The 21,801-nt window shown below is 29.7% G+C and overlaps 6 protein-coding genes and 1 pseudogene across 7 annotated transcripts, besides 3 other annotated features; 1 reads left to right on the forward strand and 6 right to left on the reverse strand.

The window, feature by feature from the left end:
• Positions 1-7,965: part of a mobile genetic element that runs on past the window's edge.
• TVAGG3_0738760 (organellar and viral DNA polymerase type B) lies at positions 806-1,534 on the forward strand (the record flags this gene model as incomplete). Its single annotated transcript, XM_051244799.1, has 1 exon — positions 806-1,534. The coding sequence occupies one exon, from the start codon at positions 806-808 to the stop codon at positions 1,532-1,534; it is 729 nt and encodes a 242-aa protein (XP_051091386.1).
• On the reverse strand, positions 1,732-3,555 carry TVAGG3_0738770 (phage tail repeat-like family; the record flags this gene model as incomplete). The annotated part of the gene is made up of 1 exon (XM_051244800.1): positions 1,732-3,555. The coding sequence occupies one exon, from the start codon at positions 3,553-3,555 to the stop codon at positions 1,732-1,734; it is 1,824 nt and encodes a 607-aa protein (XP_051091387.1).
• On the reverse strand, positions 5,700-6,498 carry TVAGG3_0738780 (uncharacterized protein; the record flags this gene model as incomplete). The annotated part of the gene is made up of 1 exon (XM_051244801.1): positions 5,700-6,498. A coding segment is annotated over one exon (799 nt), but the record flags the coding sequence as incomplete, so codon positions are not given.
• Positions 6,539-7,366, reverse strand: TVAGG3_0738790 (uncharacterized protein; the record flags this gene model as incomplete). Its single annotated transcript, XM_051244802.1, has 1 exon — positions 6,539-7,366. The coding sequence occupies one exon, from the start codon at positions 7,364-7,366 to the stop codon at positions 6,539-6,541; it is 828 nt and encodes a 275-aa protein (XP_051091389.1).
• A 431-nt stretch (positions 7,966-8,396) lies between the features above and the next one.
• Positions 8,397-9,030, reverse strand: TVAGG3_0738800 (uncharacterized protein; the record flags this gene model as incomplete). The annotated part of the gene is made up of 1 exon (XM_051244803.1): positions 8,397-9,030. A coding segment is annotated over one exon (634 nt), but the record flags the coding sequence as incomplete, so codon positions are not given.
• Positions 9,031-9,333: 303 nt separating this feature from the next.
• TVAGG3_0738810 (N-acetylmuramoyl-l-alanine amidase family) lies at positions 9,334-9,570 on the reverse strand (the record flags this gene model as incomplete). Its single annotated transcript, XM_051244804.1, has 1 exon — positions 9,334-9,570. One exon carries the CDS (start codon positions 9,568-9,570, stop codon positions 9,334-9,336), a length of 237 nt encoding a protein of 78 aa, XP_051091391.1.
• A 5,080-nt stretch (positions 9,571-14,650) lies between these two features.
• Positions 14,651-14,958, reverse strand: TVAGG3_0738820 (annotated as a pseudogene). The gene has a single exon. A coding segment is annotated over exon 1 (308 nt).
• Positions 14,959-17,596: 2,638 nt separating this feature from the next.
• Positions 17,597-17,914: a mobile genetic element.
• A 1,362-nt stretch (positions 17,915-19,276) lies between these two features.
• Positions 19,277-20,262: a mobile genetic element.
• The last annotated feature ends 1,539 nt before the right edge of the window (positions 20,263-21,801 follow it).

Below are 21,801 nucleotides of genomic sequence, written 5' to 3' on the forward strand. Positions count from 1 at the left end.
ATTGGTATCATTAATTTAGAAATAGTTGGCTTAATTAATTTGGTCATTTATGATAAAAATAAAATTGCATAATTTAAATTTTTTTTCTTTCTCATTTTCTCATTTTCTCATTTTTCATTCTGTTTTGGTTTCAGCAACTTTTCAAGTTGTTGTCTTGTCAGTAACTTTAATTTTAACTTTGGATCAAATATTGGGTTTCCATCTTTATCTCTTCCAATAACACCATATGGTAGAATCTTCATTTATACTAAAATAAAAATTTAAATTATGCTGTTTGCTCTTTTGGAGCTCAGGACTTTCATGATTTCTTCGTAAATTTCCTTCAGACTTCTTCGTAATGAGCGTAAATGACCCAAAAATAAGCCGCTAGCGGCAAGGGCAAAGCCCATGTTTAGGGTAGAAGGTTAGATCTAACCTCTTTTCTAACCTCTTTTCTAACCTCATGAATTTTCATGAATTTTCATGAATTTTCATGATTTCTTCGTAAATTTCCTTAAGATAGAATAAATAAAATTAGTTTTATTTTTATTTTTTTATTTTGTATGTAAGAACAGAAATGTCAACAATCAGCACAACAACAATCGGCACAACAACAATTCAAGCCACGAACGGTGGGACTCTGTCCACAATTACAGCACCAAACTCGTTAGTTATGAATCCTACGTCAATGTTAGTAGAGATGAAAAACTTCATTCCTTCTTCATATACTTTTGAAACAAAAATCCAGAAGATAAAGCAAGAACTGTTAACAAGTAATTTAGACTGTAGTGCGAAAGATGAAACAAATGAAGAATATCTTTATGAAATGCAGGACATTATTGACCATTTGCCTAAACTACCTGAAATCCAACAACAAAAACTAACTATTCCTGAATTCGACGAAATTGAAGTGAAACCAACTGACTCAGTAGAAATAAAGAAGTTCATACGAAAGGTAAATTATGAATTCCTTGGTTTTCATTGCAACCATAAAGTTATGAACAAAGATTGCGATATGGTATATAAGAACATCTCTGACATATATAAATCTGAAGAATTTAAGACATACGACAACCTTGTTTCATTAGCTGCAAAATGTGTATGGCAGATAAGAGATAAAGATAGAAGGGGTAAAATATGGAACGAACAAATAAAACCAACAGCTTTTGAGTTAAAGAAAACCATTGACGCCTTAGTTGTTTTAGCAGGTAAGGTTTCAGAATATAACGCAAAAATGAACCCACAATGTTCTAAATGTAAAGCAGCAATTAGGAAATATAACTACTCCGTCAAAGAGATAGAACGTATGCGAAACGACTATGCTGACTTAAAGAAAGAAGTAGAGAAACCAGCAGAAAATAAAATGAACATGTTAGAATTTCTGAACAAAAACTATCCAACAGTTGACGATTTCCTTCTATCTGATGTCAAGAAGAAGTATAAAGAAACTTTCGGTATCGTTAAAACATTTGATATCCTCAGCGAAGAAATAGAAGCTACGAAACTGTTTAAAGTCTCACGAATTCATAACGTTTACCATGTAAAACGCTTATAAAATAACTGGGGTAGAAAAGAGGTTAGAAAAGAGGTTAGAAAAGAGGTTAGATCTAACCTTCTACCCTAAATTATATTTTTGCCTTCCTCCTTTCGTAAATGTCATGTTGTCATCATTTTTAAAAGAAGTTAATTTAACCTGGTGACGTAGTGACACTGAAAAAAATTAATTACAGACATAAAATATATTTAGTTCATTCATTGAACTCTATACCATGCGAATACAGTCATAAATGGTGGCATGTAATCTTTACTTTGTCCCGTTGTTTGTGTATATCCTGAAACGCGATGTGTATGGTTTCCTTCTCCCTGAGTGTCATCCCAGTAACAATTTATAGCAAACTTAACGTTGTCTTTAACATCATATCCTTTACCTTTTGTCATTCCTGACCAATCCCAATATCTATGCTTATGCCAACCTGCTTGAGATGTACTTAAATCTATGTAGTGACTGTGTGCAGGTAAATTTTCACCTGAAATCGTTTTACTTCCCCCTGTTTCCTTTGAAGAGTTTGCACAATACAAAAACCTGTCAACTATTTGTTCCCATGCACCAACACCAAACATTACTTGAGGACCTCTTGCATCCATAGATGTATAAATAGAACCTACTGGGTTCATTAAATCAAACATATGAGATATTATAGGATTGTCTCTTTTGAACTTAAGATATAGTGTAACTATTTCAGGTTTCTTCTGGTTTGTGTCAGAATATTTTTTATAATATAATCTTATGTTTTCAGGGTAGGTAAAATCTTGACTATAATATTTGTTTCTGTCATCTTCATAATAGTATACTATTCTCGTTTTTTCTATTGCATTATATCTTTTATATCTATAATATTCTAAATATAATGTTTGCTTTTTTGGGTCTACACGTGCGTCAACACCATAGTCATAATAATATGGTGCTGGAGCTGGGTTAGGCAATGTCATATCTGTCATTTCATAAACTCTTAAATATTTCTTTTGTTCGTCTCCATATAAGTTTAAGTAGCAGTTGTTGTCTAATGGAACTTTAACTTGTGTACCATCGTTCTTTTTATAGCTTACATACATTTCATTGTTATTTTTCGGAATGAGTTTATACCGTATACCATTTTTTAAGGAGTGTACAAACTCCCATCTAAAATATTTATTTTCTTCATTGACAGAAAAGTCACCAACAATAGTTTCAATATTTTTTGTTCCTATCAAACTTTGGTATATTTCGTTAACATATTCCTTATCTGCTTTCTTATTTAACTCATCGTTAACATATTCCTTATCTGCCTTTTTCATTAACTCATCGTTAACATATGTTTTATCCGCTTTCTTATTTAACTCATCGTTAACATATTCCTTATCTGCCTTTTTCATTAACTCATCGTTAACATATGTTTTATCCGCTTTAAGGTCTAAACATCCTGAAACCCATCCTGTATCGGCTTTTGTTTTTAAAATCTTTGATGTCCATTCATGATACCATTCAACCATTTCTTTAATTTCATTATCTTTTTCATCAACATAAACCAAATTTGCTTTCTTCATTAATTCACTATCAACCATTTCTTTAATTTCATTATCTTTTTCATCAACATAAACCAAATTTGCTTTCTTCATTAATTCACTATCAACCCTTTCTTTAATTTCATTATCTTTTTCATCAACATAAACCAAATTTGCTTTCTTCATTATGTCATTTAGGAAACCTTCTATGAATTCCTCATTTAAATTAAATCTTCCAATCTTCAAAACTTTAGGAAATGCATTTAATGCGTAATATCTCTGTTCTTCTGGTGGAATTGATGTTATATCATCCGTTATACCTTTAATTTTAGAATTCATAAATAAAATTTCTTTTATATTTGATATCACTGCACCACCTTTGCAAACGAATTCGAAATGGTCATTTTTCAATACTATCTCCAAATCTCCATATTTCAACCTTTGCGTTTGTTCTGCCGTCTTTGAATTATATGCATATATGGCGTATGTAATGGTCTGCGCCTTAAGTTGTTGTAGTTGCTGTTGTTTAATCATTTATTACGATTTAAAAATAAATATTTAATCTGTTATCTCATCAGCTATTTTTTCTATTTGAAATTGCCATAATATTTCATTCATAAATTCTAAATCACAATCAAATAGGTCAGTTATTCTAAATTTAATATTTGATAAATCTTTTGAATGAAGAATAAATGAATTCCCGGATAATTGAAACGGATATGATAAAGAAAATGTGTTTAAGTTGATGGATAAAATGTTTTGTATTGATGGGTAAGAGTTAGGGTCTAATGTTTGATGTGAAAATCTCATTGGGGTATTAACTTTATCACATTTGATTAAAATGAAATTGGAACCAGTGTCAGAATACAAAACATCCCCAACATCTTTTTCAAAATTTAATATCCCAACAATGAACGAAGATGAGGAGTACAAAATTTAATTTTCAGCGGGAATTTAATAAGGTTATTTATTTCATCAAGTTCAAAAAGTTTATCAGGTTTTGATTTAAAATTTTCTTCATACCATACGATAAATGATTCATTTAAATAACTTAAAATCATGTTAATATCCCATTTCGCTATCACATTATTTATATACATATCATACGTTTTTAGGTCTACGACCCCGCCGCTATGCGGCTCATGGTCTTCTTTAATAAATGATATATAATCTGAAGGGTCTAAAAGAATGGGATTAAATTTACCACTCACAGAAACGAGAGTAACATTATAAATTCCGCTAACTGTTAAATTTAATTCACAGTTATTATTCGAAATAATATTGATAATTGACATTTTTTATTACGATTAAAAATATGGTAAAGCGTTATTTTCCAGTGATAAATAAAACTAGAATAAGATTACCTCAAGAATTCATAAATTCAACGAATAAGAAATTCATTCATGTTATAAATTTTAGTGTTTTCAGAAAATATGAGTCGATGTCATATTCATCATCAGGTTATATTTCACTTCATTCAAATTTAGTTCAATCAAACCCATATAATGACCATTTCATAAGATTTTCAGATGGTATTAAAAATGTAATTGATAGATTAAAATATGAACAGATTGACAATATCGAATTTTTGGAATTTTGGTTTAAATATCCCGATGGAAAAAAGATTGAAGTTAAAGATAAAGCAGATACTATAACAAAAACAATTACAATGACCGATCCAGATAGTGGGGAACAAAAAGAAATAAAACAAACGATAGAAACTGGTGAAAGGTCAATTATTATTGATTATGATTCAAAGGATTATTATTCGATAATGTTAATGCTTGAATATTAAATAGCCTTAACAAAGAATTTTTCAAGTGATATTTTATATTCATCAACTATTTTATTATAAATATCATTATATGTTAAATGAAGTTCAGTTGTTGTTCCGTTCTTTGATATCTTAATTGTGCTAATATCCTTTATAGGATTTATTTTTGCAACTGTTCCGCAGCATGAAACCTCATCATCTATGAAAAATTGAATCTTCACGTCTGAATCTTGAACATCACAAAGAATGGCAATAATGTGAATTAATGATTCATAAGGTAAAATAATTAAACCGGATTGGTCAATTAAATTTATTATTGAATCATAATTATCAGTTATTATATCACGGTAAATTTTCATTAATTCAGAATTAATGTCTATTTTATATGGCGCATTGCGACTGTAATCGTAGATTCCTGGGTTCTCGATGTTTGATGAAAGAGGTGGGGGGTATGTTGGATAAGTGGGAATTTCAACAGGTTCTTTACCAGGTTCAGATAAAATGATTGGGTCTCCATTCTCACGGTTTTCTTCATTCTCCTCATTCTTCGGTAAGTCACGAGTTAATAAATTTGGTTGAGTTGCTGACCTTGTTAATTCAGGACTAACATTAACTTTAACATTTTGAATAATTCGTGATTTATCATCATTTACATTATAACCAACCGTAATCTCTGCTTTTGCGTTAGTGTTCTTTTGACTAGTGAAACGTCTTCTCATTTATAATCGAATAAAAAAGAAAAATATATATTTAAAGTTTTATTTAGTTGTTACGGTAATATCCCAAGGTTCATCATTGTTTGCTTATACTTTCTTTGTAACTGCACCAATAATGTTATTGATATTGCTTTGAGTTTCTTCCAGTCTTATTTCATCATTTACAATATCTTTAATCATTTCATTACATGCATTCTTAAAACCATCTGATTTTTCTAATTTACGTCTATCACTTTCTTTAATTAAATCAAAGTTATAACCTTGTTGAGAATAAAGTGGTTTCTTTATCAATTCCTTGAACGCTTCTGCAAGTGAAGATGAAGAAATTCTTGCCACTTGAATTGGTTTAAATTCTGCTTTCATTGCTTCTTTCTGTTCATTGAACACTGGATCGAATAAAGCAACTTTAAAGAATTTCTTAGCTGGAATTTCAGATCTCAAATTTGCATATTGACCATCAAACTGATTAACATATCGTGGTAATCCATCCGGTCCCTCTTCAATAGCATTTAATTCTTCATTGAAATAAGAATATGGATTACGACGGTATGAATTAATTGGACCATTTTCACCTTCTCCAATGTATTGTTTAACAGCTTTTCCATTTTCATCAAATTGCATAGGATAACGTTCATTATATGCTTTGCGTTTAGGATAATCAGACATAGTTAATTTATAACCATTTATGACTTTAATATTTCCTTGACCATCAGTAACGAAAACTTCATTTATACCATCAGGTTTTCCATTTGGACCTGTAATGTCTGCTTCGTGTGCTTCCCAATTTGGACCATGACGTTTGGCATATGCTTGAGCTTCTGGTAATGTTAAAACGTTTCTCATTTGTTTAACATCTTTTTGAAGACCAGCAACAATATGAACTAATTCTTTCATTCCATCAGGAACTTTCATAGTTCTATTATATGCACCCTTTTTGTTTGTTCCTTGTTTTAATGGAACCTGTAGAAGATTTGCTATTTCTGTCATGTTTAATTATAAATAAAAAATAAAAATTAATTATAAAAAGTTATTCGAATTTAATGGAACCTTTATTTAAATCAACTATTATTTTTCCATGTTCACCTAATTGCTGATATTGTGTGTAAAGTTCATTAATGCTCATTGGTAAATTCACTTGATAAAGCATAACGTTCAACTGTTGACGACTAAACCCACTGAAAATGAAAAGGGTTGATAGATTTGATTTAATGTTTGTGCTTAATGCTTTAAAGTATTGAACAGCCATGAAGAATGAACACTGAATGTGTCGACATTGAGTTAATAATTGATTAAAATATGATTTCTCATTTGTTATTAGTTTTGATTTCACCGCATCATCTAGAAAAATGAGTGAATGCAAAAATTCTCTATCAAAATTTGAAATAGAAAGTGTTTCAAATAATTCATCCCGTTGTTTATCAATAATTTTATCCTCTAATCCTTGCTTCTTGATTGTATTATATAATTCTTTATACATTAAAAAGTTTTTTAAATAATCTTCTGCTTCTTCTTGTGATAAATAAATAATTGGAATTTTGATTAAATGCTTTAAAGATTCAAATGTATCATCTGAAAGTGAACCTGAACGGTTGATATAAATTAACACATGTGAATAGGGGGAAGTGTTAGCAATAATGATAATTTGTTTTAATATCGTTAATGTTTTACCTTTATTTTGTTTACCAATTGCTGCATTGATTGAATTTAAATAACATTCAGAATATGGAATTTTCATTAATTTTTCCTTAGATAGAGCATTTCTATTATCACTCAATGCTTCATTAATCATATCATCTACGTATGTATTATATACTCCTGTTAATTCTTCATAAGGGGTGGATGAATTTAAATCCATTTAATCAAAAATAAATTTATAATTTTAAACATTTCTATTCATCAATATTTCATCATATGAACTTCTATACTGTGGTGGTGTACCTGTTGGATGATATTTCAAACCTTCATCCGGTGTCCATGTCCAATATGTAGTCCTAGTAAACCAAACCTGAGGAGGATTTGTCACCTTTGAACAGTAAGTGTCATTTTCACCCTGAATTATTGGATAAGCTTTCACTTGTACTGTAACTTGTGAGTTGAAAGTTTCTAATCCATCAAAGAATATACCCGCTCCATCACGTTGAACTGGAATAGTGCATAAGAATGAAGTTTGGTCTTTCCATGTTCTAGTTAATGGCTTGCCATCATCATCATTCAATGGTCTAGTTAATGAGTCCTCGTATTCTTCCGTGCATTCATTCACTCCATCTAAATCAGAAGCTTGAAGCATACGTGTAAAGAATATGTCACCCACTGTGGTCATCGCTTGATCGGGAAGTTTCTGGAATCTATAGTGACCTGAAGACCTCGAAGCATTGGATTTTCTAAAACTGTTCTTTGCATTGCATTCTTCGGAAATGCTAACACAATATCTGTAACATTATGAAGAGCGTATGAGAAATCTGAGCTGATACCTTCAGGAGTGATGCAACCTCCATTTAGTGAACGAACGTCAATATGTTGAGCTGGAATCATGAATGGATCTTCCTTACTGAATAAACGTGGTATTGCTTTAATTGATTCTTCAATTAAACCATATCCTGGTGTAATGCATTTATCCTCTAAAACTTCCATCTTTGTGCATGAAATAATAACGTCTTCAACTGTTGCGTCAGCAGATGTAGTGGCTAAGCTTGTAATTAATTTGGCAGGAAGTCCGATTTGTTGGAATTTGCGATCATATTTATAAACATGATTCATAATCTTTTCATAATTTTCATCAGTTATCTTTTCATAAACATAATTTTGTAAATCAGCAACTCTTAATGGGTCAACCTGACAAAATACTAAAGTATCCCTGAAAACATAATATTTAAGAATGATATCACCAAATGATTTAGGATAATCATCGAACGCCTGAAATGCTAACAAATCATTTATCGGAATAATCATATCAAAAATGATATCAACTTCTTCATTTGCTTTCTTGAAAACTTCTGAAGGGTCAATATATTTACCACATACTGAGTTATCATATTTTTGAACATTATTATATAACGAATGAACAAACTTTTTAACTTTCCTTTCTGATTTTGGTTTATATGTTGCAAATGCGAAAGATTCACGGGCGCAATCCATCTGAAGATAACCGGCATCACCTCTTTCAGTTTCTGCTTCTAATTGTTTAAAGTTTTGATTTGATGATTTGTAACCAACGAATAAACGCATGCATTTAAAAGCGGCATCGCATGTGAAAGCTTTATTTGAAACTAGAGTTGCTTTAACTTTGCGTTTAATATATGTGTCACCTAATTGGTTCACATCATGAGCCGGATTTGTAATTCTTAAATGAGTTTGTTTATCATCAAAATATGGAGCATCAGAGTCATAGCATGAACTTTCAAGTTCTCTATAATATCTTCTACCGTCATTCTTTGCAAATATTTCATTTATCTTTTCGAATGAATGAAACACATTTCCATTAATCGGTTTAGTGTTTGGCACCAAATAGTTAGTCGTCATTTATTATTAAATAAAAAATCAAAATTAAAAGATGAAAATGAATTTTTAATTTTAATGAAATAATCAACTATGGCTGCAGGATTCTTTAAAAAGTTATGGGATAAAGTAAAAAGAGGAGCGCATAAAGTTTGGGAAAACAATGAAGAAAGGAGCAAATTGGATATTTAAGAATAAAGAAGCAATTAGTGACGTTGCAGAACAAATAGCACCTAATGTTCCGGTAAGGGAAGTATTAAATAAAGGAGATAAAGTTTATCGTCGACTACAACCGATATTGAGATAAAAATAATATTTATTTTTCCACTACTTTCCTCCTATTTTATTAAGTATTCCTTCAGCAATTCCACCAACTGCGTTACCTGCTTGTGCTCCCATCGCTGGATTACCTGCTTTAGCACCTAATACTCCACCTATGATAGTTCCTGCCGTTTTCGCTACTGGTGCCAAAAAGTTTGCAATGGGTTTTATTACTTTCTGATGAACCCATCTTGCTGCTTTCTTAATTCCTTCCCATAATTTTTTAAAGAATCCTGCCGCCATTTCTGATTTAATATTAATTAAAAAATATATTTCATCACTTATATTCTAATTTTTATTTAATCATAAATGAAACCGATTTTAAAAATAAATGAAACAGAAAAGGAAGAAAGTGAAAATGTTCAACAAAAAATAAATGTTGTTAAACCCATCACTGAAATAAAAATTTTTTCATCTGTTGAAGAATTTAATGACTATTATGCTAACAATAAAAAATTATTTGAAGAATTGACAACGTGTAAATTGAATAAAATGTTTAAAGTTGAGGACAGAGTCCAAGACCCAGAGGGTCATGGATTCAAAATTTCAAAAATAAAAGGAGTGGTTAGTTTGAAATCTATTCCTCAATCAAGAATCACCTCATTAATGAAAATAGATGATTTAACAAAAAGAATAGAAATTATTGAAGAGCGAATAAATCAAATTATTGATTTCATAAATTCAAATAATCATTAGTTTTTTAAAGTTTATTTTTTAAAAATTTTTTTATTTCATTATGGTAGTGAATCTTTCATTCATGAAAATAATTATTTCTAATTTCTTTTACTCTCTCATACATACTAGATTTAAAGAATTCAGAACATTTCCCATAATCTCCTAAATGTTTTCTTATCTTATTGGTTTTCCATTCATTATATGAAACTGAATAAACTTTATCTTTATCTTTACACCTTTCATCACTTCCAATATATTTATATCTCAGTTTTGATTTAGCATTTTCATATTCATTAGCGTTTAATAATTCACAGTCTTCCTTTTTAAATTGATGTTTAAGATATTCAGGATTAACAATTCTATAATATTGCTTCCCTTTAAATCTTTGAATATAAACCGGAACACCATCCTCTAAAATTCGATAATCTATTTTATCTGGTTTTACTTGTTGGGTCATTTATGTAAGAATAAAAAATAAATTATTTTAAAATTAATATGTTAAAAAATGATACAAAATCGCTCGATATTGTATGAATTCTTACGTTTACAAAAAAAGTCACAAAACCCGTCATATCCTACTACTAAAATTTTATCTCCACAGAATTACCTGGAGGATTATATACAGTATAATAAACAACCCAAACATTGTTTTTATCTGGAATCGTTTTCTTAGTTGGTTCTGTAAGTTCAATTCTAAATTCATCACCTGCAAGTAAATTTTTCTTATCATTTTCATATTTGTAATTATATTTTAATTTGATTTTTTTTCATTTCTTTCAGAAAAATTATCTTTTGAATTTTCAAAATATTCATCCATATTACGAGTATTATTGTGAAATATCGATTTAGATTCACTTAATAATGTAATATTAGACATTTTCGTTTACGTAATTCGTTCATTTTTCTTGAGTTCGGAAATTTTGTTGTCAAAAAGATAAAACATATCATTGATATGTAGTGACATACATTTGTATTGTAAAGTTTATGTAGATTTAACAAGATTAATATGATTTCGTCAAAATTATTAAGTAAAAATTTTAAAATTTTAGTTTCTGGCGTTTGATATTCGTTCAATATCGTTAATTTATTAGTATTGTTCGTCAGAAATTATTGTCATACTGATGAAATTTGATTTCATTCCTTCAAATTAATGAAGGTCTCCATCAAAGTTTCCGTAAAAAAACTTCATTCTGTCAAATTAAGTCTTCCAATAACAAATTATTATATATATAAGAAAGTTTGATGAATTATTATTTCTTAGGAACTCAACAATTCCTCTGTATACATTTCATTTAGTACTGTCCAAGGGTAATACTTGCTTGATTCCTCAATAAAGCAATATATTTCACTCCATGATGCATCGTTGGATATCCCCATATCTTCCAAATAGACAAGTTATATAGTTGTTATTTTATATTTTATTGTATTATACTATTGATATTCACGCACTTGAATCAAAGCATACATAAATTGTACTTATTGATCAAAAAAATATTTAATTATATTTAAAATGATTTAGTATTTATTAAAAATCAAATTATTGGAGTAGTCATAGCATCTAATTCATATTTTTCTTTCTCCTTGTTTGCCTTTAAATCTGGGAACAGAACTATTCCATAAATAATGAAGAGAATATCGAAGATTACGAAAACAATAAGCCAAATTTTGCTTCGACTATAAATATAAATTATTTGTGTTATTTCAGAACAAATTGAATATAATATTTGAGAGAAGAAAATTAAATTATCTGAAAATTGACAAATCAATGATAATCCTACACTGTTAAGACCTAAGAATAGACTTATAGTGTTACCACTTGCTACTCCATAGCTAAACATGTTTCGTTTGCCCGTGAAAGCTAAAATTGAACAAATTATCAGGAAAATCAAGGAAAAGGCGGATGAAATTATCCAATGTATTCTTAATCCAAAGAAATAAATTGAAAAAGCAATAGAAATGAGAATAATACTAATAATTATTTGAAGAATATTATTAACTTGGATTATTTTGTAAGAAGATATGTGTTCTGGGGTTGCATTTGATATGACTATGTCAACAATGATTATTAATGGAGCTAAAATTAAGAGAATTGAATGAAAAATGTATTTTTTCTCTTTAGAAGCGTTTGATCTTGCTGTTATTTCAGGAGTTATGTTCGGAATAAACCAAATAAGTATACTTTGGATCAAAGAAATGGATGCAAAAACGTATAAAAAAATTTTCTGTGAGATGTGTATAATGTATGGTTTCCGATATATGTTCCAAATATAATACCAACAAAATGAAGGATTCCGTATGAATCTCTTGTATTTTCTGGCGAAATATGCGAAATGTACAAAGGATTCATCAATAAATGGATATTTGCGGCTATCAATTGAAAGGCAATGACAACAAAAGCAGCAAAAACGTTATCCTTAGATATTGAAGCTTTTGATACAAGAGCGATTGAATTTGAAATACCTGCAGCAATTAAAATAAATTTTGTTCCGAATTTCCTGTAAGTAAATATAGAGGAAACAAGTGTGATGATGGTTATTGGTAAAACTATAGCAGCTAAAATATATTGATTCAGTGAGAGGCCTGAAAGAAAAATATAGGAACACTCTTCCAATTTGCAATCGCACTTAATGCTGATCCAACGAATACAACTCCTACATAATATAATTGCTTATTCAATAAGATTCCCATAATTGTCAAATTTGACAACGATACATTTTTCTGACATTGGATCCATATTGAAAAATTGAGAAAAATCTTAAAACCGCTTTAAATAGAATGTATTGTTTCATTAATGAAAAAATTTTGATAAAAAAATCTAAAAAAATCTAATAAATTCGCTAAAAAATTGTTTAAATAATTGGAGTATTCAGATTGTCTGACTTTGATTTTTCTTCTTCCTGTATGTTCTTTAGTTCTGGGAACAATGTAAAGCCATATACAATTGTAAATATGCCAAAAACAATAAAAATGATGAGCCAAATCTTACTGAAGAGAAATATATGGATAGTGTCAATCAAAGACTCGCAAACAATGTTAAGAATTTGAGAAAAGAAAATAAGATTATCTGAAAATTGACAAATAAGAGAGAGGCCAACGCTGCTTAAACCCAAGTTCATACTTATATTAAAAAGATCTCCCATTATAAATCTAAATATGTTAGATTTGTTCATGAAATTTAATATTGTAACAATTATTAAGAAAACTAATACAAAAATAGAGGAAACTATCCAATGCTTCCTTAATCCAAAGAAATAAATCGTAAATATGATTGTTATAATTGTTATCAACGTTAATACATAAAAAACAATGTTAACTATGTTAACCTGATCAACAACTGAATGATCATGTACTATTGGAGCACAGTACCTAGGTACTGCATTTAATCCAGACAAAAATGGAAGTAACGTTAATGCAGCTGTATGGAACCAAAGTTTAACGTTTCTTGGAGCTTGTAATTCTTCGGAAGTTTCGGGAGTCATGTTAGGAATGAAGATAGTAAGAATGGATTGTATGATTGAGATGGCTGCATAAACGTATGAGAAAATTTTCCAATGTGGAGATATTGCAATACGAAAACCACTTATGGATCCAATTACTAAACCAATAAAATGGAATATTCCATATGAATTTCTTGTATTTGACATTGAAATATGAGAAATATATAATGGATTCATCAAATTACACATAATATATCCAACACCAATGAATGTTCCAGTAATATAAACGAGATATGAAGTGTTGGCTGCATTGAATGTCGCAATAATTAAACCAATTGCGATTAAAATACCGTTTATTATTGAATTGATTCTAGTTCCAAGTTTTTTGTACATCCAAATGGACAATACAATTGCTATTATTTCAACGAGGAATACTATTGGAAAATAGTAGTAAGTACTGTAATTTACTTCAATGATTTTGCTAGCAAGTATACTTTTCTACATTGTCGCTGCAGTATGAGTGACTACGGTGCCAAGAAATGCAACTCCGGCATACATAAGTTGCTTGTTGAGGATGATACCCATAATAATGGCAAATGACAATCTGTCTGACAGCGGATCTCTTATGAAAAAATTGAGGCAAATCTGAATGTCAGATATGTTTTGATGTATTTAGGTAGAATCTAAATTCTTGCAAAACAAACCGTAAAATTTACAATGGGCTCATTGAATATTTTATAAGAATCGAAAATTGAGGGAATCAATAAAATTTTAAAACGAACATTGACTAACCATAAGAGGAAACACATAATATGGAAAATATTTGATTAGAAGGGTAATTTTTCCACTTCAAATCATGTGAGTTCTTTCAATTTGATAAAATATTAATAAAAAAAATATTTAAATAAATATGATTTTATAGTATAATTAATAATTTTAACATAGATAAGTGAAAACAAACTATGTTAACAAGCTGATTTGGGATCTAAATATTAATAAAATTAAATATCATGTTGATGGATTTGATGAGGCATTGATTTAATATAGTTGATGGATTTTTTACCTGTGAAAGAAAAAGCAAATATTTTGATAATCATAAATAAATTGAAATAAATGCAATAGAATTACATTTGATAACCATAATAAATGAGCGTATTATTCAGATGTTTTAACATGATTTCAGCTAAATATTACAAAAAATAGCAGGGATTTTATTTAGAAGATTTTGAAATAGTTAATGTTAATGCATAAATTGTTTTAGGAATCGAAAGGATGTTCTTGTGTTTGTTGTCTTTCAGACTGTTAGGAATAACAAAAAATGTTAATGGTTGATGTGATGATGTTTTATTATCATCATCAACAACATAAAGATAAATTGAATGAAATCCACATGAAATAGAATCAATTCCAATTGATTCGGTGAATGGACGTTGATTATTATCATAAATATAAAATGTTGTTAAATCATTAAATGTTTCTTCATCAAGTTTGTATTTGATTGTAAATGTTCCTCGCTCATCTGAATCTTGAACAAAACCATCAATATAAAGCTTCTTATTGACATCTTTGACAAATGTCTGATTATTTCTTGTTGTTATTGATAATAATGGTGAATTATAAAAATATTGAAAAGCTGATCGAAAAGGAGTAGATGTTTTATTTGATTCATCAGTTGCTGTTACTATAAGATGATGTAATGATTCAGTCAGTTCTGATGGAAATTCTAGATCAAAGGAAAATGGATGTTCATTAATATTTAAAATTTCAATAGTTTTAGTGTCAATGATGTCGTTGTCAATGTAACATCGAATAGTGACAAGACCTGTGCCATCAAGATCTACAATCTGACCTTCAAGATGAATACTCTTGTTCAAACATCGATGATATGGACCGTTCTCGAATGTGTTGATTGTGAGTTCGGGTGAATTGTATTCATAATAAAAATAAATATGTTCTTCGTTTGATTTCTTGTTGTGTTCATCTGAGCAATAAATTGTGATACTGTGAACAGATTCTGAAAATGCTGTTGGAAATTCAACTTCGTTAGAAAATGAAATAATACATTCTGTGTTCATGGATTCTGAATGTAATTCTGAATATGGATAATCATCAAATTTGTAAAAGATAGAGATATGACCTGTGCAGTCCGAATCTTCGATACTTCCCTCAATATTGATAAATTTGTTTGTTGTCTTGTGGAATCTGCTGAAATTATATGTTGAAACCGAAACAATTGGTGAATTGAAAACAAATTCGGATGTCTTAGTGTAGTTTGATGATGTTTTGAAGAAGCTGTCTTCAATCCAAATAAAAATTGTATGATTACTCTCTGAATCGTATTCTTCGAAGATTTCTGATGTTGGAATAAAAAATGTGAATTCATATACCATACCGAAAAGGGTCGCTAGAAAAAGTGACTTTTGGCGCCAAAATTATTTTTTAAAAAAAACTTATTTTTATTATTTAATCAATATTACACCATTACATATTATTTTTTATATCAAATCCATACTATTTTTCAGAATGGAAGTTTTTGTAAACTTTTACAAAACTCAAATGGATCCATATCACTGGCATCGTACCTCCAGAAAATTAGTTGACATCGAATGGCTAAAGGAATCGGTTCAACAAATTAACTCTGGAATGAAGCTAAAGGATATTTGCAAAAAGGCCCGTTTAAATAATGGTACCTTTCGTGAAATATCCAAAACCATGTTCAAAAAGCTTGTCAGAGAAAATAATTTGGAATTAATTCCAAAAAGAGGAAGAAAACAAATAGAAATTAATCTTGATGCCTGCCAAGCTTATGCAAATTTGAAAGATTTAATGCCCGATGCAGGCATCAATAAATTATTCAGAAAATGAAACAGACCTTGTCAATATTGAGAAGAATCCAGAAGAATTTCAAAAAATTCAATCAGAAATTCAAAAAAATGGAGAAATAAATTATGAGTCTGGAAACTGGCTCGATGAAGTTGACCGCACAACTTTAGTTCCAGTTGTGACTCCAATAGAAGGTACGCCTATTGAAATAATCCATTACGCGAATCTCTTCAAACGGCAACATACATTACAAAAAATTTCGATTCTCCCTCATATAGAATGGGCAGGAAAATACACGAAGCGATTATTGCAGATACTCCCCCTCAAAATCAAGAAAATCAGCAAAAATACATTCCTCGAAATTATCTAGCATCCAAATGTCATCAAATTTGGCATGCTGATATCCACTATTGGAGGAAACGAATAGGCAAATATTTGTTTGCGATAATAGACGACAGATCGCGAAAAATCATAGATTTTAATTTATTTACCGAAAAAACAGCTCAAAATACAACTGCAGTTCTTAAAAGAGCATTAAGTACTCTACCTCAACCACCATACGCTATTTGGACTGATAACGGCCTTGAAAATAAAAGCTCATTTCATCAACTTTTGGTTGAACGTGGAATTGAGCATATTTTCATTCAACCGGGCAATCCACAGGCAAATGGTAAGATTGAGAGATGGTGGCCATACGTGGAAAGAAACTGCAAGTCAGAATCAGATCTTCCACGGGTTATCAGATTTTACAATAATATGCCCCATTCTTCTTTGCCTGTGAATCCTGAAACGAACGTTTACTTTACGCCGAATGAATTCGAGGCCAGTGAAATTGATGATCACTGGTATCGAAATCCAGAACAAGAACCATTCTAGATAGTCGACGGTCAATTAAAAAACCTTAAGGAAAGCATTGACGAGTTCAGAAAATGAAAATCTCGAGCAAGTTCAATAAATTTTCAACAAATTCTCAAATCATTACGAATAAACACTTAATATTATCGTATTTACATCTTTTTAATACAACTATTTACTTACTGATGATTCATTGCAAATCGTAGATTTGGATGATAAGTTATCTAACAAAAGTTTCCGAGCTTACCGCTTAAAACAATAGCCTACATCATATCTACGAATACCTCGGTACCGAGGCTACAGTTTTGCGCAGAAAGTTCAAAAAGTGACTTCGAATGCTAAGTTATCTAACAAAAATTTCCGAGCTTACCAGTTTAAAACAATAGTCTACATCATATCTACGAATACCTCGTTACTCCGAGGTTCAGGTTAGTAAAAATCAATCTAAAAATATTTTTTTATGTACGTTAATGTAATCTGAGAGTGAGAGGCATATAGGCATACTATATACCTCTCACCCTTCAATTCCTACCAGAAAGTTCGAAAACTTGGTCGCAATTGCATCTGATTGCGACCAAGTTTTCGAACTTTCTCGAGGGAATAGGAGCCTACAAAGCACTGATTATGTATTAGTGCCTGGTAGGCTCCTATTCACTTTCTAAATGGGAGAAACTTTGCTTTCATAAGATAACATACGAACAAAGTTTCTCCCATTTAGAGTTTGAATTGAAGGGTGCGAGGTATATAGGCATACTATATATCTCTCACCCTTAATTCCTATGAAAACAGTTCTAAAATAAAAATAAAAAACAAACTTAAATTAACTATTAAATTTTTTATATTTTAATTTCATATTTTTAATAAAATTCCTTATATATTATAATTATTATATTAAAAACCCTTTCGAATTTTGGCGCGAAAATAAGAGTAGGTGTCACTTTTTGTCACTTTTCTAGTGACCCTTTTCGGTACGGAACAAAAAATGTGAATTCATGTTCATTTGTAATTGTAACATCTTCAATATTATGTCGAGAACTGTTGTCGATGACATAGAAGAAGTAAATATGTTCTGCATTGTTTTCGTTTGTGAATGTTCCTGAGACTGTGATATTTCTATCAATTTTGTTGTGGTATGTAGACAGAGGTTCTTTGTTGACAATGAGAGATGGATTGTTGAATATATATATGAAATTAATGTTTTCTTCATTTGATTTCTTAAGACTTTCATCATAACAATAAATTGTGACTTTGTGAATTCCTTCATTCAAGTATGATGGAATATCGATGTTTTTATTGAATTCATGAGATGATGTATTATAAATTGTTATTCTTTCAACAAGTCGTTCTAAACCATTGTCATCAATAATGTAATTTATTGTAACTGTTCCACTTCCATCAAGATCAGTGACACTTTCCTTTGATTTCAATTTGATTATTTATTCCTTTTCGAATTTGTTGATTGTTTTCTGTTGTTATAGAAATTGATGGTGTGTTGTAATTGAAATCAAATTGATAATGCAAATGATTTGAGTCTTTTTGATTAGAATCAACAGCCCAAATATAAATTATATGTGTTCCTTCTGAGAATGATGATGGAATTTTAACTGTGAAATCAAAATCATAATTTGTATTTATTTCATTGACTACTATTGATTGTGATGTCTTCTTAGTTGCTGTTTCACTGTCAAATTGGCAGTAAATATCAATTAGTTCATTGCCATCACGATCTGAAACAGATAAAGTAACAAAGATGTTGTAATCTGTATTCTTTGTGTATGATGACTTAGGAGCTGTTGTGATACTGATAATTGATGGATTATAAATGTATTCGAATGAAAGATTATATGTTTTGCTATTAAAACCATCTTTTAATAAATAAATATGAATTGTGTGATTGTTCTCTGGTAAATCATTTGGAAAAGTGATTGGTTTAGTGAAAGTTTCATCATTTGAATCGACTTGAACTTCGTATTGATTTTGAGTGTTATTATCTTCGTTGAAGTAATATTTAATGAGAGCTGTTGATTCTCCATTTGGATAACTTGCAATTCCTGATAATGTCAATGTCTGACCACTGTTCTTTATAATTTTTGTTGGATTTAAACCTAAATTAGATAGAGTAAGTTTATTTGAATATCCAACTGCAAATTCTAAAGAATTCTCGTAAACGAAAAAGGGGATTTGACTCCGTCAAATCCCCGCTCGCAAAAAGTGGACTTTACATGTCAAATTTTATATGCATGTAATGTCCACTTTTATGAGTTTTAGGAAGGAATTGGAAGCCATGAGTTACTGACATTTCATCAGTATCTCATAGCCTCCAATTCCTTCTTAAAATGGGAGAAACTTTGTCCGAATAGTTTAACATTCGGACAAAGTTTCTCCCATTTTAAGAAGGAATTGGAGGGTAAGAGATATACCATATGAATGTATATCTCTTACCCTCCAATTCCTTCTAGAAAGTGTCCAAACTTTGGGTTAATTGCAAACTATTAACCCAAAGTTTGGACACTTTCAAGTGGAGATGGAAGGCTTTGGGGTATATATTAATACAATATACCTCAAAGCCTTCCATCTCCACTACAAATGGGAGAAACTTTGTCCGAATAGTTTAACATTCGGACAAAGTTTCTCCCATCTTTCAATGTAATTGCTACCTGTGAGGTACTGACTTGAAGTCAGTGCTTCACAGGTAGCAATATCCAAAAATTTAAAAACATTTTATCAGTTCGTTAAAGAACTAGAGCCTCCTAGGTACTGAACCAGAATCAGTGCCTAGGGGACTCTAGTGATCTATATAAATCTGAGAAACTTTGAGGAAATTGTTCGACATTTCCTCAAAGTTTCTCAGCAATTTAGCGAGGAATGTTCGTTATCGTGTAGATATTTATAATATATACATGATAACAAACATTCCCCGCTAAAAGATGTAAAATCTTATAAGAAATAATTGCAAAAGAATAACAAATTGCAACAAATTTTATATGAAACTGAACCTTATGAGGTAGTGATTCAAGATCACCGCCTCATAAGATTCAGTTTCAATCTCAAGTATCTCAAAAGTAAGGCTCTATTTTTGCCATGTAAAGTGTCACTTTACTGTCAAACCGTTTTTATCGTTTTCGTTTACAACAGAATCAATATTAGTTAATTGATTATCACTCTTAGCTTGTGCAGTTAATATGTGATCACCATAATCTAAATCGGAAATATAAATCGATACATCTGAATCAAATGTTCTAGCAATTGGATTAGTATTTTTTGTTCTTTTTAATTCTGAATCAATATAAAATTTTATCTCCACAGAATTACCTGGAGGATTATATACAGTATAATAAACAACCCAAACATTGTTTTTATCTGGAATCGTTTTCTTAGTTGGTTCTGTAAGTTCAATTCTAAATTCATCACCTGCAAGTAAATTTTTCTTATCATTTTCATATTTGTAATTATATTTTAATTTGATTTTTTTTTCATTTCTTTCAGAAAAATTATCTTTTGAATTTTCAAAATATTCATCCATATTACGAGTATTATTGTGAAATATCGATTTAGATTCACTTAATAATGTAATATTAGACATTTTCGTTTACGTAATTCGTTCATTTTTCTTGAGTTCGGAAATTTTGTTGTCAAAAAGATAAAACATATCATTGATATGTAGTGACATACATTTGTATTGTAAAGTTTATGTAGATTTAACAAGATTAATATGATTTCGTCAAAATTATTAAGTAAAAATTTTAAAATTTTAGTTTCTGGCGTTTGATATTCGTTCAATATCGTTAATTTATTAGTATTGTTCGTCAGAAATTATTGTCATACTGATGAAATTTGATTTCATTCCTTCAAATTAATGAAGGTCTCCATCAAAGTTTCCGTAAAAAAACTTCATTCTGTCAAATTAAGTCTTCCAATAACAAATTATTATATATATAAGAAAGTTTGATGAATTATTATTTCTTAGGAACTCAACAATTCCTCTGTATACATTTCATTTAGTACTGTCCAAGGGTAATACTTGCTTGATTCCTCAATAAAGCAATATATTTCACTCCATGATGCATCGTTGGATATCCCCATATCTTCCAAATAGACAAGTTATATAGTTGTTATTTTATATTTTATTGTATTTATACTATTGATATTCACGCACTTGAATCAAAGCATACATAAATTGTACTTATTGATCAAAAAAATATTTAATTATATTTAAAATGATTTAGTATTTATTAAAAATCAAATTATTGGAGTAGTCATAGCATCTAATTCATATTTTTCTTTCTCCTTGTTTGCCTTTAAATCTGGGAACAGAACTATTCCATAAATAATGAAGAGAATATCGAAGATTACGAAAACAATAAGCCAAATTTTGCTTCGACTATAAATATAAATTATTTGTGTTATTTCAGAACAAATTGAATATAATATTTGAGAGAAGAAAATTAAATTATCTGAAAATTGACAAATCAATGATAATCCTACACTGTTAAGACCTAAGAATAGACTTATAGTGTTACCACTTGCTACTCCATAGCTAAACATGTTTCGTTTGCCCGTGAAAGCTAAAATTGAACAAATTATCAGGAAAATCAAGGAAAAGGCGGATGAAATTATCCAATGTATTCTTAATCCAAAGAAATAAATTGAAAAAGCAATAGAAATGAGAATAATACTAATAATT

This window comes from Trichomonas vaginalis, chromosome III, assembly GCF_026262505.1.
Source record: "Trichomonas vaginalis G3 chromosome III, whole genome shotgun sequence".
NCBI classification, from domain to species: Eukaryota; Parabasalia; order Trichomonadida; family Trichomonadidae; genus Trichomonas; species Trichomonas vaginalis.